At 51.5% G+C, this 17,479-nt stretch overlaps 1 protein-coding gene across 1 annotated transcript in view; it reads right to left on the bottom strand.

Annotated features, from left to right (window-relative positions):
* The window catches only part of OTOF (otoferlin), a 103,431-nt gene extending 86,216 nt beyond the window's left edge, over positions 1-17,215 (bottom strand). Inside the window, exons 1-3 of the mRNA XM_059467950.1 lie at positions 17,137-17,215; positions 11,821-11,879; positions 7,537-7,625 (exon numbers count right to left, since the gene is read on the bottom strand). Coding sequence (XP_059323933.1) covers positions 7,537-7,625; positions 11,821-11,879; positions 17,137-17,215 — 227 coding nt within the window. The remainder of the gene's footprint in view (positions 1-7,536; positions 7,626-11,820; positions 11,880-17,136) is intronic.
* Positions 17,216-17,479: the final 264 nt, after the last annotated feature.

Raw genomic sequence — 17,479 nt, 5'->3', positions numbered from 1 at the left:
AACCTGTTGCCACTCAATCCTGTCCCTGTTCCCTGGGAGAAGATCCCAATCTCCTCTGGCTCCTCCCAGGGAGTTGTGCAGAGCCACAAGGTCCCCCCTGAGCCTCCTTTTCTCCAGGCTGAGCCCCTTCCCAGCTCCCTCAGCCTCTCCTGGGGCTCCATTCCCTTCCCAGCTCCCTCAGCCTCTCCTGGGGCTCCATTCCCTTCCCAGCTCCCTCAGCCTCTCCTGGGGCTCCATTCCCTTCCCAGCTCCGTTCCCTTCCCTGGACACGCTCCAGCCCCTCCAAGTCCCTGCAGGATTTCCACCTCCATCCCTCATTTTCCACATTCCAAGCACGGATCCACCCCTGCAGAGCTCTGTCTCCAAGGTGCCCCGCAGGATATTGAACAGGAAAATCTTTCCTTTGTTTGCTCCTGAATTCCCAGCCCAGAAGAAATAATGCATCCCATGGAAACGTCCTTCTTCTTCCCCAAGATGAGGAAAAAGCTGCTGCATCCACCTGGATTCCAGGGTTTGGAAAACAACATTATTCCCTTTCTGCCAGAGCAGCAGCACTTTTGTTTTTGAAAGCATTCCTTGGGTTTATTTCGTGGAATATCCTGAGATGGAAGGCTCCCACAAAGATCATCCAGGCCAATTCCAGCTTTTCCTCAGGACTGGAGCCTTCAGGGCCCAGATTCCTGCAGCTCTCCCTGTTTTTTTAACCTGTTTGGAATCCAGAACATTCCCTGCTCCTCTTGGATCCAGGTGGATCCAGGGGCTTTTGGCTCCCAGGTGCTCAATGCTTGGAGAGCGCTGAGGAAGGAAAAGGGAAATTCCTCCTGGGATATTTCCCCTGCAGAGCTGCTCCAGATCCAGGATCCAACACTGGGATCTGGAGCTGCGGGTACGAGTCCAAAGGAGGCCCTGGAGCTGCTCCAGGGACTGGGAAGAGCTGGGAATGACCACCTGGAGAAGGGAAGGATCCAGGGAGAACCCAGAGCCCCTTGCAGGGCCTCAAGGGGATCCAGGAGAGCTGCAGAGGGACTTGGGGACAAGGCATGGAAGGACAGACACAGGGAATGGCTCCCAGTGAGAAAAGGGAGCTTGGGATTGTGGGATCTTGGGAAGGAATTTCTGGCTGGGCTGGAATTCCCAGAGAATCCCTGCATCCCTGGCAGTGTCCAAGGACAGGTTGGAACAGGCTTGGAGCACCCTGGGATAGCGGAAGGTGTCAGGGTTGAAACGGGACAATCCTTAAGGTCCCTTCCATCCCATGAATCCCTGACAAAACCACGTAATTCAGAGCCATTCCAAGCCCTGTAGCAGAGGGAAGGGGACAGGTGGGACCTTGGGAAGGAATTCCTGGCTGGGCTGGAATTCCCAGAGAATCCCAGAGAATCCCTGGCAGTGTCCAAGGCCAAGTTGGACAGAGCTTCGAGCACCCTGGGACAGTGGAAGGTGTCAAAGCTGGAATGAGACAATCCTTAAGGTCCTTTCCCACCCAAAGCATTCCATGAATCCCTGACAAAACCAGAGCCATTCCAAGCCCTGCAGCAGAGGGCAAGGACAGATGGGACCTTGGGAAAGAATTCCTGGCTGTGGAGGTGGCACAGGTTCCCCAGAGAAGCTCCTGTCCTTCCTGGGATCCTTCCCAAGCCGCTTCCCCCGGCAGGATCCGAGCAAGACGGAATTAAAAATTCAGGACCTGTCTGAGCCGCCGTTCAATTCCGAGTGTTCCATAATTCATCAGGGCCCTGCTCCCTCCCTTCCCTGCCGTTTCTGCTGATGGAAAAAAGGGAAATTTTCTGGGTCATCCGTAATTTTATCAGCCCTGAGGAGCAGCTCCGGTTTCCAACTCCAGCCAGGCTGGTTCAGCACCTGGAGCTCGCTCAAATCTTGGGATCAGGGAGTCCAGGATGCTCCGAACCCCGGGACACACCAGGATTTGCCCTTATGGTGTATCCCAACTTCCAGGGATGCCTCTCCTGTATCCCTGAGGGGATTCCAGGGACACTGTGGGGATGGTGAATCCCATTAATCCGGTCAGGCTTTGCCAGCACTGAAGTTTTCCAAGGGCCAGAATTTCAGGTCTGTGCCAGGGCATCCTCCAGCCCAGGAAATCCCATTTTTCTGCCTCTGCTCCCTCAGCCTTTGGATGCTGCTTGATCCATGGGCAAGGAGTGTTCCTGAAGCCAGGGAGAGGCTCTTTTTTGGGAATGACATCTCCATCCATGGATCCATTAATCCATCCCTCCATCCATTTATGGATCCACGAATCCATCTATGCATCCATGGATCCATCCATGGATCCCTCCCTCCATCCATGAATTCATCCCACCATCCATCCATGGATCCATCCCACCATCCATCCATGGATCCATCCCATCATCCATCCATCCATTCATGGATTCATGGATCCATCTATTCATCCATGGATCCATTAATCTATCCATCCATCCATGGATCCATCCCTCCATGGATCCACCCCTCCATCCATCCATTCATGGATCCATCCCTCCATCCACCAATCCATCCATCCATCCATCCATCCATCCATCCATCCATCCATCCATCCATCCATCCATCCATCCATCCCCTGGAACTGACAAGAGCCAAATCCTGGGACCTCCATCCCAGTTTGTTCCCCACTTCCAGAAACCCCTGGAAAGGTGGGATAAGCAAAGCAGAGGGATTCCACACCTTTTGTCCCCTTTTCCAGGGAATTATCCTGCTGAACCCTCATGGAATTGCCCACGGCCAGGTTGGATGGGGCTTGGAGCACCCTGGGATGGTGGAAGGTGCCCATTCCAATTTGGAACCTGCAGCTGTTCCATGGATTTCCAAAAATCCTGATTAATCACAGTCAATCCAACACCTGCAATCCTGATTAATTCCAGCTCCTTCCTCTTGCAGCTCCCACCTGGAGCTTTCTCTGGAGCCTTTTTTCCCCTCTCCAGCCAAATTGCAGCTTCATCTGGAATTGTCTCAGACCATGGAATTAGAGTTTCTAAAATCACTTCCCTCCTAATTATCCCCTTCCCACCACTTTGCAGGAGCCCATAATTACTCCAGGTTCATTTTTTCCTGGAATACCTGGAGAAATGTGGGACACTCCAGCTGCTCCACCTCAGCAGCCTGCTGGCACTAAAAGTTGCTCCAGCCAAGTTTTTTCTCCCTTTTTCCTTCAGGAATCTCTTGCAGAAATTCCCAATAAATAGAAATTAGTTTTTCTTCGGAAGGTGAGTAAAGTTTGTTCCCCCTTTTTCTTTGGGAAACTCTTGCAGAAATTCCCAATAAACAGAAATTATTTTTCTTTGGAAGGCAAGGGGATAATGAGTGAAGTCAGACCTGGGTATGAAAATATCCTGACAGGAAATTTAATTTGGGATGAGATTTTCAGTTTGGGTGTGCTCAGGCTTCTGCTCCGTGTTTGGATCAGTGTTGCTCCAAGTTTGGATCCAGAAATGAAAAATTCCACAAAATCCAGCACGGTTGGAGCTGAAGGGGTCACACCCGAGGGGCTGCAGGCAGGGATTGGGCACCGAGAATTCCACCCTGGAATCCCGGAATGCTTTGGGTGGGAAGGACCTGAAAGCTGATCCCACTCCAACCCTGAGCTTCTGCAATCCCAGATTGCTCCAAGCCCCATCCAATGTTTTTTTGGCACTTCCAGGGATGAGACAGCTTCCCTGGGAATTCCATCCCACATCCTCACAGTCAGGAATTCCATCCCAAAATCCCACGTAACTGCTCCGTGTGGGGAGGGCAGTCGGACAACAGGGAACCCTCCAGCTCCAGAGTTAATTTTTTCCATTCTCCTGCTCCAGCAGGAAATCATTTTCCCTGGATGATTTTCTGGACAATTTTCCATGGATGATTTTCTGGGTAATTTGCCATGGAAAAATTTTATGGATAATTTTCCACGGATGATTTTTCTGGATAATTTTATGTGGATTATTTTTTTCCAGATAATTTCCCACTGATTCTTTTCCCAGATAATTTTCTGCAGATGATTTTCTGGATAATTTTCCATGGATTATTTTTCTGGATGATTTTCCACATATTATTTTTCCAGATAATTCTCATATTATTTTTCTGGATAATTTTCCATGGATGATTTTTTTTCAGATAATTTCCCACTGATTATTTTTGTGGATAATTTTCCGTGGATTATTTTTCTGGAAAATTTTCCAAGTATTATTTTTCCAGATAAATTTTTGCAGATGATTTTCTAGGTTTATTTTCCACTGATTATTTTTACAGATTATTTCCCACTGACTATTTTTCTGGATAATTTTCTGCAGATGATTTTTCTGGAAAATTTTCCACATATTATTTTCTGGATATTTTTCCACAGATTATTTTTGTGGATAATTTTCTGCAGATGATTTTCTGGAAATTTTTCCACTGATTATTTTTCCAGTTAATTTTCCACAGATGAAACAAGGATCCCTCCGGAGACACAAAGGACTCGAGCTGTGCCAGGATCTCCATGGCTGGAGAAGAACAAAGGATGGGGCCAAGCTCTGTTTCCATCCCGGACACTCCAGGGATGGATTTAACCCTTCGGAATCCGGATCTTTGTGTCCCTGTCAGGTAACAGAGCAGCTCCCACCTTTTCTCTGTGGGATGGGTTTTCCATAGGAAAATTATCTCTGCTCTGGATTTGGAATGTGGATTTGGGCCTTTGGCTCCAAAAGAAAACAGGGACAAGGAGGGGACAGAACCCCCCCAGAGAAAAAGCTCCTGGGTTTTGTGCACATTCCTTAAGGATTGGGATCTCTGCCTGGTGTTATCCCTGCATTCTGCACAAGGAAAACCTGCTCAGAAAGGCTCAAAAGTCCCAAAAGTTTGGGAATGGGACCACAGGCTCCATAGCCACTGAATCACGGCTGCCTCTTGGATCCATCCCTGGTTGTGTCTCTGCTTTTTTCACTGGATATTCCCCTTGCCTGGGTGTGATTCCCATTCCCACATCCCTCAGGAGTGTCCTGTGGTGGCTTTTTCTGCTCAAATCCCAAAAAATTTGGGATTTCAAATTTCCTCCATCCAGCCTCTCCCAGGGCACAGAACCATGGGAGAACATCCCAGGGACTTTCTCCCATCCCAGAGTGGTTCTGAAGGTCTCCCAGGAGAACAGAAGACCACGGAAAACACCTGAATTCCAGCAGGATCCCGGTATTCCCACCCAGGTCATCCGTCCTCACACCAGGATTTTCCAGGAGGGGTTTTGATGGATTATTCCGTGCCATGGGAATCTCCTGGGTGTTATTCAGGATGTGGAGGCCCCACAATTTTTCATCCTTCCCCCTTGTGGAGATTTTCCAGTGGGAATTTCCACCTGGGAATGACCCAGGGGCAGGATGTGGCTCCTGGATGCTTTGGATGTGTCCTGGAAAGATTCCCAGCCCGGAAATTCCCAATCCAGGAGCTGGGGGCAGGATTTTTGGGATGCTGTTGCCCATCTCGGGGGGTTAGGAGCTTCTCCCTCGTCCCTTTTCCTTGGATACTCAGCACCCTGGGAATGCTCTCGGGGACCCTCCGGAACCGGGATGAACCCACCAGGATCCAGAGACACCTGGATGAGCCCAAACCGGGATCACATTCCCGGGAATTGTCTGCTGGTGACAGCCACAGGCACAGGGAACAAAGGGAGCCGCCGGGACGTGACTCCCTGCTCATTCCGGAGGGTCTGGATCAGGCCCTGGATCAGGTATCCCGCCTTTTTCCAGGCCTTTGATCAATGGCCTTCATCAGCGGCTCGTGAATTATTCATGGAGCGCCCGGATCAGCTTTCCCAAGCCTCTCCCTCCTCCTCCTCCTCCTCCAGCGGATTTGGAGCTCCAGCTCTGCCTCTGTTTTATGGGAATTCCTATTCCAGACATTCCTTCCTGGAGAGGTGTCCCCAATCCTCTCCCTCCTCCCTCTTCCAACTCATTTCTGGGCAAGGAGGATGGGCTGGAATTACAGACCACGGGAATTCTTTTCCTGCATTTTTACCAGCATTCCCAGAGGGTTGTTCCCAAAATTCTCCCTCCTCTCCCCCAACTGATTTGGAGGATGGGCTGGAGTTCCAGCACTGCCCTGTTTTAATGGAATTTCTCTTCCCATTTATTCCTTGCATTCCTGAAGGGATGTCCCCAAAAATATCATGACCTCATCTGACTTAATCCTGGATAAGGAAAACGGGCTGGGATTCTGACATTTCCTCAGTTTAGTGGGATTTCCTATTCCAAATATAACCAGCATGCCTGAAGGGATGGTCCCAACTCTCTCCCTCCTCTCCACTCTCCTTCTCCTTCAACTTATCCCTGGAAAAGGAGGAATTGCTAGAGTTCCAGCACTGCCTCATTTTAATGGGAATTCCTATTCCATATATTCTCAGCGTTCCTGGAGGGACATTCCCAGCACCAGCTCCTCTCTTCTCCTCGCAGCCCTCCCAGCCAGGAATCCCTTCCCAAGATCCCACCATCCCAAGATCCCCTTTCCCACTGGAAGCCATTCCCTGCCTCCTGCCCCTCCAGCCCTTGCCCAAATCCCAGCTCTCCTGGAGCCCCTTTGGGATGGGGAAGCGGCTCCAAGGATTCCCTGGATCCTTCCCTGATCCAGCTGCACATTCCCAGCTCTCCCAGCCTGCCATTGGATCCAGCCCCATCCCAATTCCTCCTTGAGAAGGAATTTTGGGATCCAGGGGCTTCACTGGAAACTGGGGACTCCAGGAAGGGTCTCCCTTCCCTTTTCCATCCCTGATTCCATGAAAATCCCTTGGGATGGATCCTGAGTGTCCTTGATCCCAGAATGCCAGAATGGTTTGGGATGCGATACATGGACCTTCAATCCTGCAATCCCAGGGACACTTCCCATGATCCCAGGGTGATCCAAACTTTCCTTGGACACTGCCAGGGATCCAGGGATTCTCTGGGAATTCCAGCCCAGCCAGGAATTCCTCCCCAAGATCCCACAATCCCAAGCTCCCCTTTCCCACTGGAAGCCATTCCCTGCCTCCTGCCCCTCCAGCCCTTGCCCAAATCCCAGCTCTCCTGGAGCCCCTTTGGGATGGGGAAGCAGCTCCAAGGATTCCCTGAATCCTGCTCTTGTCCAGGTGTCCTCCTGGATCCATGTGGGAAGGGACTTAAAATCCCATCCCATTCCAAGCCAACACTTCCCACTATCCCAGGTGGTTCCAAGCCTCATCCAACCTTTCCTTGGACACTTCCAGGGATGGGGCAGCCCCAATTTCCCCAGACACAATCAACCCAACACCCGCAGGAATTGGAAAATCCAGGAAAACAACATTCCAGCATCAACTTCTGCCTGGACAATCCACCAAAAAACTCCAACTTCCTTTAAAACATGGAAATTTTACAGAAACACATTGCACAACTTGGGAAAAACTCGGTGCTGAGCACCACGAAATTCCTGGGGTGGATTCCTCACCCCCTGACATCAGAAATTCCCAGGAAATTGGGAATTCCCTCCTGCCTCCAAACGGAAGCAGAGCTGCCTCTTCCTGCGGGATGAGATTCATGTGGGCCGTGGGAAGCAGGGACTCACCTGTTGGTGAAGACTTTGCTGTAGTTGAACACTTGGATCTCCAGGATCTCATTCCCGTCGATGTTGGTCGCCACCGGCCAGCGGAAAGTCTGGGAAAAGGAGGAGAGGGATGAGCTGGGAGCTTTCGGGAAAAGGAGGAGAGGGATGAACAAAGGTTCATTGGGAAAAGGGGAGGGAAGAGCCAGGACTGGTTGGGAAAAGGAGGAGATGGATGAGCCAGGATCAGCTGGGAAAAGGAGAGGGAAGAGCCAGGACAGTTTTGGGTAAAGGAGGAGATGGATGAGCCAGGATTGGTTGTGAAAAGAAGAGGGAAAAGGCAGGAGGGTTTTTGGAAAAGAGGAGAGGGATGAGCCAGGATCAGTTGGGAAAAGGAGGGGAGGGATGAGCCAAGAGGATTTTTTGAAAAGGAAGAGATGGATGAGCTAAGATTGGTTGGGAAAAGGAGGAGAGGGATGAGCCAGGACCAGTCTGGAAAAAGGGAGGGAAGAGCCAGAATTGTTTTGGGAAAAAGAGGGGAGGGATGAGCAAGAAGCATTTTGGGAAAAGGAGGAGAGGGATGAACCAAGAGTGCTCCAGGGAGCGGCAGTGGAGGGGATGGGGAAAAGCCTCTTTTCCCAAGAAAAAGGCAGTGGGAATGTTTTACAGGGATGCCACTGAGGATATGCCCAGTGCCAACTATTCCATGGACTCACACGTGGAAAATATGAGTACAGACATTGGATGAGGATGGGAATACGGAACCAGGCTGGGAGAGCTGGGAATGTGCAGCTGGATCAGGGCAGGATCCAGGGAATCCTTGGAGCCGCTTCCCGATCCCAAAGGGGCTCCAAGAGAGCTGGAATTTGAGCAAGGGCTGGAGGGGCAGGAGGCAGGGAATGGCTTCCAGTGGGAAAGGGGAGCTTGGGATTGTGGGATCTTGGGAAGGGATTCCTGGCTGGGCTGGAATTCCCAGAGAATCCCTGGATCCCTGGGAGTCTCCAAGGAAAGGCTGAAGCACCCTGGGACAGCGGGAGCTGTCACAGTTGGAACAGGATGATCCTTAATTTCCCTCCCCTCCCAAACCATTCCATGATTCCACAAAATATGATCCCTTTCCTTTTTTTTTTTTGTTTTTTGCTTCCCAAGGCAAATCCCTCTGTCAGCCCAACCCTCTGGATTCACGGATTTCCAAACCCCCACAACTTCCAAATCCCCCCTTCCCACGCCACTCCTGGTGCACCCCGGGTTGGGAACGTGCCAGAGGCAGCGGATCCGGGATCCAGGATCCCTCCCAGGAGCAGCAGAGCGGGATTGAAAACCACGGGAAGAGAATTTGCTCATCCAGCAGATTCCCAGGAAGGAACCGGTGCCTCCTCAGCACTTCCCGAGCTATTTATTCCCGGGTTTAATTGGTCTGCAGAGTCAAGGAAGCAAAGGGAAAATTACTGGGATATAAAGGGAAATGGGAAATGGCGCCAACGGATCCTGCAGCAGGATTTATCCCGAGCTCCCAATGTGGGGATGGAATTTCTCCTTGGTTTTTTCCCAAATATTTTGATGCTCCAGGGATTGGATCCGGTGATCAAATCACCCAGAAATCCCAAGGTTATGGAATCAAGGAGTTGGAAAAATCCTTGTGGATAACTAAATCCAAGAATTCCCAGCGCTGCTGGGGCCACCCTTGGTCCATCTCCCCACATCCATGTGGATTGAAATCCCTCTGGGAATTCCACCACTGGACAGCCCTTTCCAGGAAGGAATTCTGCAGGAATGCCAAATCTCTCTGGCCTGAGGAGTTGTCCTATTCCCACTTTTCAGGGCTCTGCACCAGGAGATTTCCCAGAGAGAGGAGGGGAAAAATGGGAATTTTCCCAGCCAGATTCCCTTGTCCCTGTCCAACCTCCATCCAAAAGGTGCTGGATGTGCTTTGGGATCCACCAAATCCCAGGAAATCAACTCTAAATCCAAGGAAAGACAGAGGAAGTGGCAGCAATTGTAGGGGGTGACGTCTGGGATTCACTAAATTCTGGGATGGCGTTTGCCAAAGGAAAAGCAGGAAAATAACCCTGGAAAAGTTGTGGCTGGAGCCACAGCTTGATCCCAGGGGTTTTCCAAGTGCTGGGAAAAAAACAATGGGAAACTGGGAAGGTCCTGGCACAGAATTCCCAGAAAAGTCGTGGCTGCCCCTGGATTTCTGGAAGTGTCCAAGGCCAGGCTGGACAGGGCTTGAAATACCCTGGGATCAGGAAAAGTGTCCCTGTCCCTGGAATGGGATGGGTTTTATGATCTCTTCCCATCCAAAATTCCATGGTTTGTGTTTCCTGGAATGATCAAAAAATATTTCCCTGTCCCTGGAATGGGATGAGTTTTAAGGTCTCTTCCGACCCAAAATTCCATGGTTTGTATTTCCTGGAATGATCAGGAAAGGTGTCCCTCTCCCTGGCATGGGATGAGTTTTAAGGTCTCTTCTTGCCCAAAATTCCATGGTTTGTGTTTCCTGGAATTGGCAGGAGCAGCTCCTGCCTCAGGGCCTGTCTGAAATTATCCCAGGGAATTTCATCTCCCAGGAATTTGGGCTCCTTCACTCCCAGAGATTCCCTTCCCTCCCAGGCTGTGGGGGATCTGCAGGAAAAGCCTTTCCAAGACTAAATCCTTCGGGATTTCAGCACGGAACACAAACATTCCTGATTAATTGGGGAGCTGTGCACAGCCTCTGGAATATTCCAGGATCCGGGGCAGCAGAGGGTTTGCAGAATTCTTTAAGGAATGAAAGAGAAAATAATTGGAAAAGAAACGGAGTAGAACCAAACAAATGGAAACTGCCGGGGTTTGAAATCCAAATCCTGCCTGGGGGCGGATCCTGATTTATGGAAAAGAGGGAATTAACAAGGAAAAGAGGAAAAAAGGGAATTAACACAGAAAAGAGGGGGCAGGAAAAAAGGGAATTAACATGGAAAAGAGGAATAAAGGGAATTAACATGGAAAAGAAGGGGCAGGATAAAAGGGAATTGACACGGAAAAGAGGGGGCAGGAAAAGAAGGAATTACCACGGAAAAGAGGGGCGGGATAAAAGGGAATTGACACAGATTTCCTCAGCTCTGAGATCACACAATCCAGGGATTACCAAGATGGAAAAACCCTCTGGGATCATCAAATCCAAGATGTGGGAATAGGACAATTCCTGGAGTGCCACGTCCAGGAATTCCTTGGAAACCTCCAGGAATGGGGACTCCAAACCTCCCTGGGAACCCCTCCCAAGGCCTGGCTGCCCGTTCCATGAGGAATTATTCCCAAAATCCGGCCTCAAATTCCCTGGCACAGCCTGAGGCCGTTTCCCCTTGTCCTGTCCCTATTCCTGGGAAGCAAAGCCCGACTCCTGTCCTGCTCCAGGATTTGGGATCTGCCATGGATAATCCGAGTGGTTTGAACTCCAAATATTCCCAGGAATTCCCTGTGCCCACAGGAGGGTGGAGATTCCCTGGATATTCCCCCGGCAGGAAGGATTTGATCCAGGAATGCCCCTGTGGCATCGCAGAACCTGTGGCTGCTCCAGGAGGGATTTTCTTCCCTGAAATTTCTGGAATTCCAGGCTGGACACAGCTCCTGATCCAAACACGATCCCAACCATTCCCAAATATGGTTTTCCAATGGCATGTGCTGAATGGGGTGGAAAAATAATCCCAGAGGGCTGGTGGGAGATGGAGTTGGATGGGGCTTGGAGGGGGAAAAAATTCCCAAAAATTTGGGATGTTCCAGCCCTGGAAGTGTTCACGGGATGGTTTTGGCAGGAAAGGAATTTAAATCCCATCCCATTCCATGGGCAGGGAAATTTCCCTATCCCAGGTTGATCCAAGGGTTTTCCTTGGACACTTCCAGGGATTCAGGGGCAGCCACAGCTCCTCTGGGAATTCTGTGCCTGAAGGAAAAAGAAGGAATTTCAGGGGGGGGAAATCCCAACTTTTTCCTCCTGAAACAAAGGAAAATGGAGCCAAAATCCCAGCGGGATTTTCCCACTTTGGAAGAACAATTTTTCCTGAAATTCAGTGCAGAAAACATGGAAAATTTTATATTCTTAATTTATCCTCTTCCTTGGAAAATTCCATGGGGATTTTCCCACCTGTGTCCAGCCAGGAATCCCATTTGGCCCCTGCCAGGAGAAACCTTGGAGCAGACAATGAAGACGCCAAGAAAAATTTGGACCAGGGATTTCACCGGGACTGGGAATCCTGGGTTTTCACTTGAACAGGGAATCCTGGGAAAACAAGTCAGATTTTTGTGATAAAAAAGATGGAAAACTTCTCCTACCTCGTCAAACTTGGCCTCGTCCTCGCAGTTTTCCAGCACTCGAGTGTAGAAGGAAAGTCCTGGAAAAGAAAAAGAGGGAAAAGAGGCAGATATAGGGCTGGGAGACTCTGGGACACCCTGGAATTTTAGGATCTGGGAACACTGGATGGAAAAACTCCACCGGAATTCCACCTCCTGGGAGAGACCCCTTAATCCTGTGGCACCTCCCTGCTCCAACCCTTCCCAACCCAGGAGCATCCCGACTTTTCCTGAAGGTGGAATCGTTATCCGCCGGTTCTCCAGGGGGTATCCATGAGTGATATCCCTCATTTTCCAGCCCCATTCCCGAGAGGAAACCTCTCCTGGCAGCTCCTTGTGATCCATTAACTCCCAGCTCCCTAATTAGCCCCATACACAAACGCAATTAAGCCGGGATGAAGTGGGAATTCCCATGGGAAAGCGACTCTGGAGCAGAGCTCAGATCCTGCTGGAGCTTCCCAAAAAATGGGCCAGGTGATGGAAATTCCCCGTTTTCCTGCCTTTTCCCCAAAGCCAGGCTGAAAAGACGGAATTCCCAGAAAATCCTGGAGTCATCCCTGGTTTTTTCCATGTGTTCATGGATCTGGGAGCCTTTTGGAGCTGCCAAGATTTGATCCCATTCCCAAATCCCTGATGGAAAACCGGGACAATCCTAAAGGCAAAGCTGAAAGCAGAGTCCCTTGGGAATGTAGGACTCAAATCCAAAGCTGTGGATGGAGAGGAATCCCTGATATTCCAGGGTTTTGGGAGTGGATTTTGGCCACAGAATCCACCCATCCAAAGCCAGAATGAAAATTCAGAATTCCCAGAAAATCCTGGAGTCATCCCTGTTTATTTCCATGTATTTTTCCGAATGGATCTGGGAGCCTTTTGGAGCCATCCGGGCACAGTCCCATTCCCAAATCCCTGATGGAAAACTGGGACAATCCTAAAGACAAAGCTGAGCCTCCACTCTGGATCCTCACAGGATCCCTTGGGAATCCCGTGGGATTCCCTTGGGAATGTGGGAGTCAAATCCAAAGCTGTGGATGGAGAGGAATCCCTGCTATTCCAGGATTTTGGAGCAGATTTTGGCCATGGAATCCATCTTTTCCCTCCACTTCCAGAGCAGGATCCACCTCCCACCCTCCCTGGCTGCTCCCGTGGATCCAGAATTCCATCTGTGCCTCAGTTTCCCCCATTTGGAAAATGCTGCAAATTCCCAGGAGAGGAGGAGCAGCACCACTTCCCACTCCAGCCTCGGGAATGTTTTATCCCGGATTTCTCTCCTTCCTCTCCCACCCGGGAGCTCCGGCGGATCCCATTGTCAGATAGGGCTGGGATGGGGAAGGGAATCCCATCCAGGAAAACCTGAGGAATGAGGAATATCCATCTGGGAGCTGGGATCCTGAGCTCCTCATTCCATGCTCAAGGGTCCAAAGCTTTTCCAGAGGCACTGGAAAAGCTTTTCCCAATGGATTTTGCGACTGAACGCCAACCGGAAACATTCCAGGCCTGGAATTCCCGGTCAGTGCAACTGGAACCCACCCTATCCCACCCCAGGGCAGGACAGGGCCTGGATTAAGGAAGGAAACGTGGAAAATTATTTTGGAATTATTTTGCTTGGAAAACCCCTCTCGGACTGAGTCCAACATTCCCTGATCCATGTCCCCAAGAGCCACATCCAAAGGGATTTCAATCCCTTTGGGAATGGGGATCCCACGGCCCTGGGCTGCTCCTTCCAGGCAGGAATTATTCCCAAGGAATGATTCCCATGGGCACTGCCCCTTTACAGGCAGGAATTATTCCCAAGGAATGATTCCCATGAGCACTGCCCCTTTACAGGCAGGAATTATTCCCAAGGAATGATTCCCATGGACGCTGCCCCTTTCCAGGCAGGAATGATTCCCAAGGAATGATTCCCATGGGGCTCAGGCCAGCGTGGGTTTAATCCAAGGGCCAAAATTCCATCAGGGATTTAAGGAATCGCTTGGAGAGGACCAGGACACTTCCCAGGAAGCATTCCCAAATTTTCCTGGAGCGAGGGGGCAGCAGAGCATTCCCGGGGAAACTGAACAAGGGAGGAGCTCTCAGGGGGGTGGATTGGGACGAGCTTTAGGATCCCTTTCATCCCAAATCATTCCATGATTCCAAGATCATCCCAAATTGGGATCCCTTTCATCCCAAATCATTCCATGATTCCAAGATCATGGAAAACTCCTGTTTTTCTGCTCCAGAATCCACGGCATGGCAAGCAGATCCCAAAGGATTATCCCACTAATTTATCCTTAAAGATTTTTCCCATCTCCTCATCCTGAGCCAGCTCCTGCATCCCATGGAATATTCCAGCCCAGATTCCATCCTGGATTCCGGCCCCAGAGCTCTCCCACATTCCAAAACATTCCAGCTGCGTGTCCAGGAGGTTCCCAGAGATCATCCCTGGAATTCCCAGTCTGCACAGAGTTGCTCCCTCAGTTTCCCGTTGGATACAAGGAATTTGGGAAAGACACCCACAGCCTTTGGAGCGGAATTTTTATCCCTATGGATCTGAGGTTTGGTGCAGTTTTGGAGCTGGGAATGAGCCCAAATCCTGCTCAGGAATTAGGGAAAGATGTGAGAAACTTTGGAGCTGAAGGTTTTCCTCGCAGATCCAAGGTTTGCTGAGCTTTGCATGAGCCCAAATCCCTCTCCAGGCACATCCAAGGGATGGATCCATCCGGATCCACTTCTCGGATCCAACCACATCTGGAATTGCTTCCCGAGCTGCTTCCAGCCCCTTTTAGCAGCTGGATTTTCCTGGCCAGGGCCTGGATGAGCCTGGGAAAAGGAATTCCCGCCTGGAAGCATCAGGCATTGGCTGCATCCTGGCATGACCCTAAATCCCCTTTTCCATGGGAATTTGTGGATGGAAAAGGGCAGGAAAAACCCTCAGGACCCTGATCCAACCATCCTGGAACTTCCTTCCTTGGAATTCCAGAATCCCAGAATGGTTTGGGTGGAAAGGGACTTTCAATCCCATGATCCCGTTCCAATCCCAATATCCCAGGGTGCTCCAACCTGTCCTGGGACACTGCCGGGGATCCAGGGATTCTCTGGGAATTCCAGCCCAGCCAGGAATTCCTTCCCAAGATCTCACAATCCCAAGATCCCCTTTCCCAGTGGGAAGTCATTCCCTGTTTTCCAGTCTGGACCCAAAGCCGGGACAGATCCCAAAATTCCCGAAGTCCCGCTGGGAATTTGGGCTGGATTCGGGAGCAGGAATGTCCAGAACCAGAAATTTGGAATCACCCAGGGCTCCATAGTGGGTTTCCTGGGAATTCCACTTTTTTCCAGGGATGTTCTTGGAGCTGGAAGCACGACAGGGAGCTGATAGTTAATTATCCCTGATTAATGATCCCGAGCTCATTAAGAGCAGGGGAAGCTGATCCAGGCTGGCGATGGAATTCCTGGAATTCCCCTGCTAAGCTGGGATCACCGTTCCGCCTTTTTTTCACTGACGGAATTAATTGAATTCCTCGGCTGAGCTGGGATCCCTGTTTCTGTCTTTTTTCTCACTTATGGAATTCCTGGAATTCACCTGGGATCGCTGTTCCCGCCTTTTCCACCCCAATGGAATTCCTGGATTTCCCCTGCTGAGCTGGGATCGCTGTTCCCACCCCCATCCCACTCTCCCTCCATGCATTCCCGGCCTCTGGAAGAGCTGGGATCCCATCCCGAGACTTTCCCAAGCCTTGGAAAAGCTCCGGCAGCTCCGGAACTTCCACAGCCCCGGGGGAATTTTTGCTCCTTCCCAAGGAAATCTTTGGAGCTGCTGCGGATCCCGGTGGGAATTTCACCTTGGGAATTCACCCCCCTTTTCCCTGGATAAACCTGAGGGGAGGGGATCCCAAAAAGAGCAGGTTTGGGGTAGTGCGTGGGGAAACTGAGGCAGGGATGGATGCTGGGATTCCCCAAATTCTGTCCCTCAAATTCCACCCCCAAATCCTGTCCCTCAAATTCCACCCCCAAATCCGGACCCCAATTCCCGAATTGCCAAATCCTGTCCCTCAAATTCCACACCCAAATCTTGCTCCCCAAATCCTGCTCCCCCAAAATCCTGTCCCCAAATCCCACCCCAAAATCCTGTCCCCAAATCCCACTCCTCAAATCCCGATCCTCTAAATCCTTTCCCTCAAATCCTTCTCTCCAATTCCTGCACCCCAAATCCCACCTCCTCACAATCCTGTCCCCCAATTCCTGCCCCTCAAATCCCACTCCTCAAATCCTTCTTGGCCAATCCACTCCCCCAAACCCCACCCCTCAAATCCCTCTCCCCAAATCCTGCTCCACCAATCCTGTCCCCAAAATCCTGTCTCTCAAACCCTGATCCTCCATATCCTATCCCTCATATCTGTCTCCCCAATTCCAGCCCCCAAAATCCTGTCCTCCAATTCCTGCCCCTCAAATCCTGCACTCCCCAAATCCTTCTTCTCCAATCCACTCCCCCAATTCCTGTCCCCCAAATCCTGCCCCACAAATCCTGCACCTCCAAACTTCACCCTCTAAATCCTGTCCCCGATTCCTGACCCTCAATTCCCACTCCTCAAAATCCTGCACTTCCAAACCCTGCTTCCCACTCCTCAAAATCCCGATCCCAAATCCCTCCCCCCCAATTTCTCTCCCATAATCCCTCTCCCCCAATTCCTGTCCCTCAACTCCTGCTTCCCAAATCCTGCCCCACCAATCCTGTCCCCAAAATCGTGTCCCCCAATCCCTGCCCTCCCAATTCCTGCCTCCCAGTCCCTCTCCCTCAGATCCCGATCACCCAATTCCTGCTCCCCCAATCTCTCTCCCCCAAATCCTTCATCCCCAATTCTTGCCTCCCAACCTCTCTCTCTCAATTCCCAAATCCTGATCCCTGATCTCCCAAATCCCGATCCCTGATCCCCCAAATCCCTCTCCCCCAAATCCTGATCCCAATTCCCACTCTCCAATTCCCAATCCCCCAATCCCTCTCCCCCAATTCCTGCCTCCCAGTCCCTTTCCCCTAAACCCTGACCTCAATTCCCACTCCCCAATTCCCGACTCCCCAATCCCTCTCCCCCAATTCCCGATCCCAATTCTCGATCCCCAAACCCTCTCCCCCAGATCCCTCATCCCCAATTCCGTCTCCCCAAATCCCTGTTCCCCAAATCCCGATCCCCCAGATCCCTCATCCCCAATTCCGTCTCCCCAAATCCCTGTTCCCCAAATCCCGATCCCCCAAACCCTCTCCCCCAGATCCCTCATCCCCAATTCCGTCTCCCCAAATCCCTGTCCCCCAATTCCCTCTCCCGGTACCCCGGAACGCCGCCTTGGCGATGCGGTCGCCTTTGCCGCGGAGGCCGGAGACGGAGCGGAGCTGCAGCACCAGAGCCATGGCGGGACCGTGCGGGGCTGGGGACGGAGCCGCGGCCACCGGGGCGGGCTCGGCGCCGGGCCCGTGCGGATCCAGGCGCTCGGGGCGGGCCCGGGGCGGGCTCGGAGCAGAGCCCGGGGCGGTTCGGGGCGCTCGGTGCGGTGCCGGTGCCTGATGCGGTCCCGGTGCGGTGCCGGTGCTCGGTGCGGAGCTCGGTCTGGTCCCGGAGCGGTCCCGGTGCAGAGTCCGAGGTGGTCCTGAGGTGGTCCCGGTGCCCGATGCAGT

The sequence above is a fragment of the Ammospiza nelsoni genome, chromosome 3 (genome assembly GCF_027579445.1).
Source record: "Ammospiza nelsoni isolate bAmmNel1 chromosome 3, bAmmNel1.pri, whole genome shotgun sequence".
Taxonomy (NCBI): Eukaryota; Metazoa; Chordata; class Aves; order Passeriformes; family Passerellidae; genus Ammospiza; species Ammospiza nelsoni.
The sequence above is the reverse complement of the archived record's forward strand: the minus strand, read 5'-3'. Positions and strand labels throughout refer to the sequence as shown.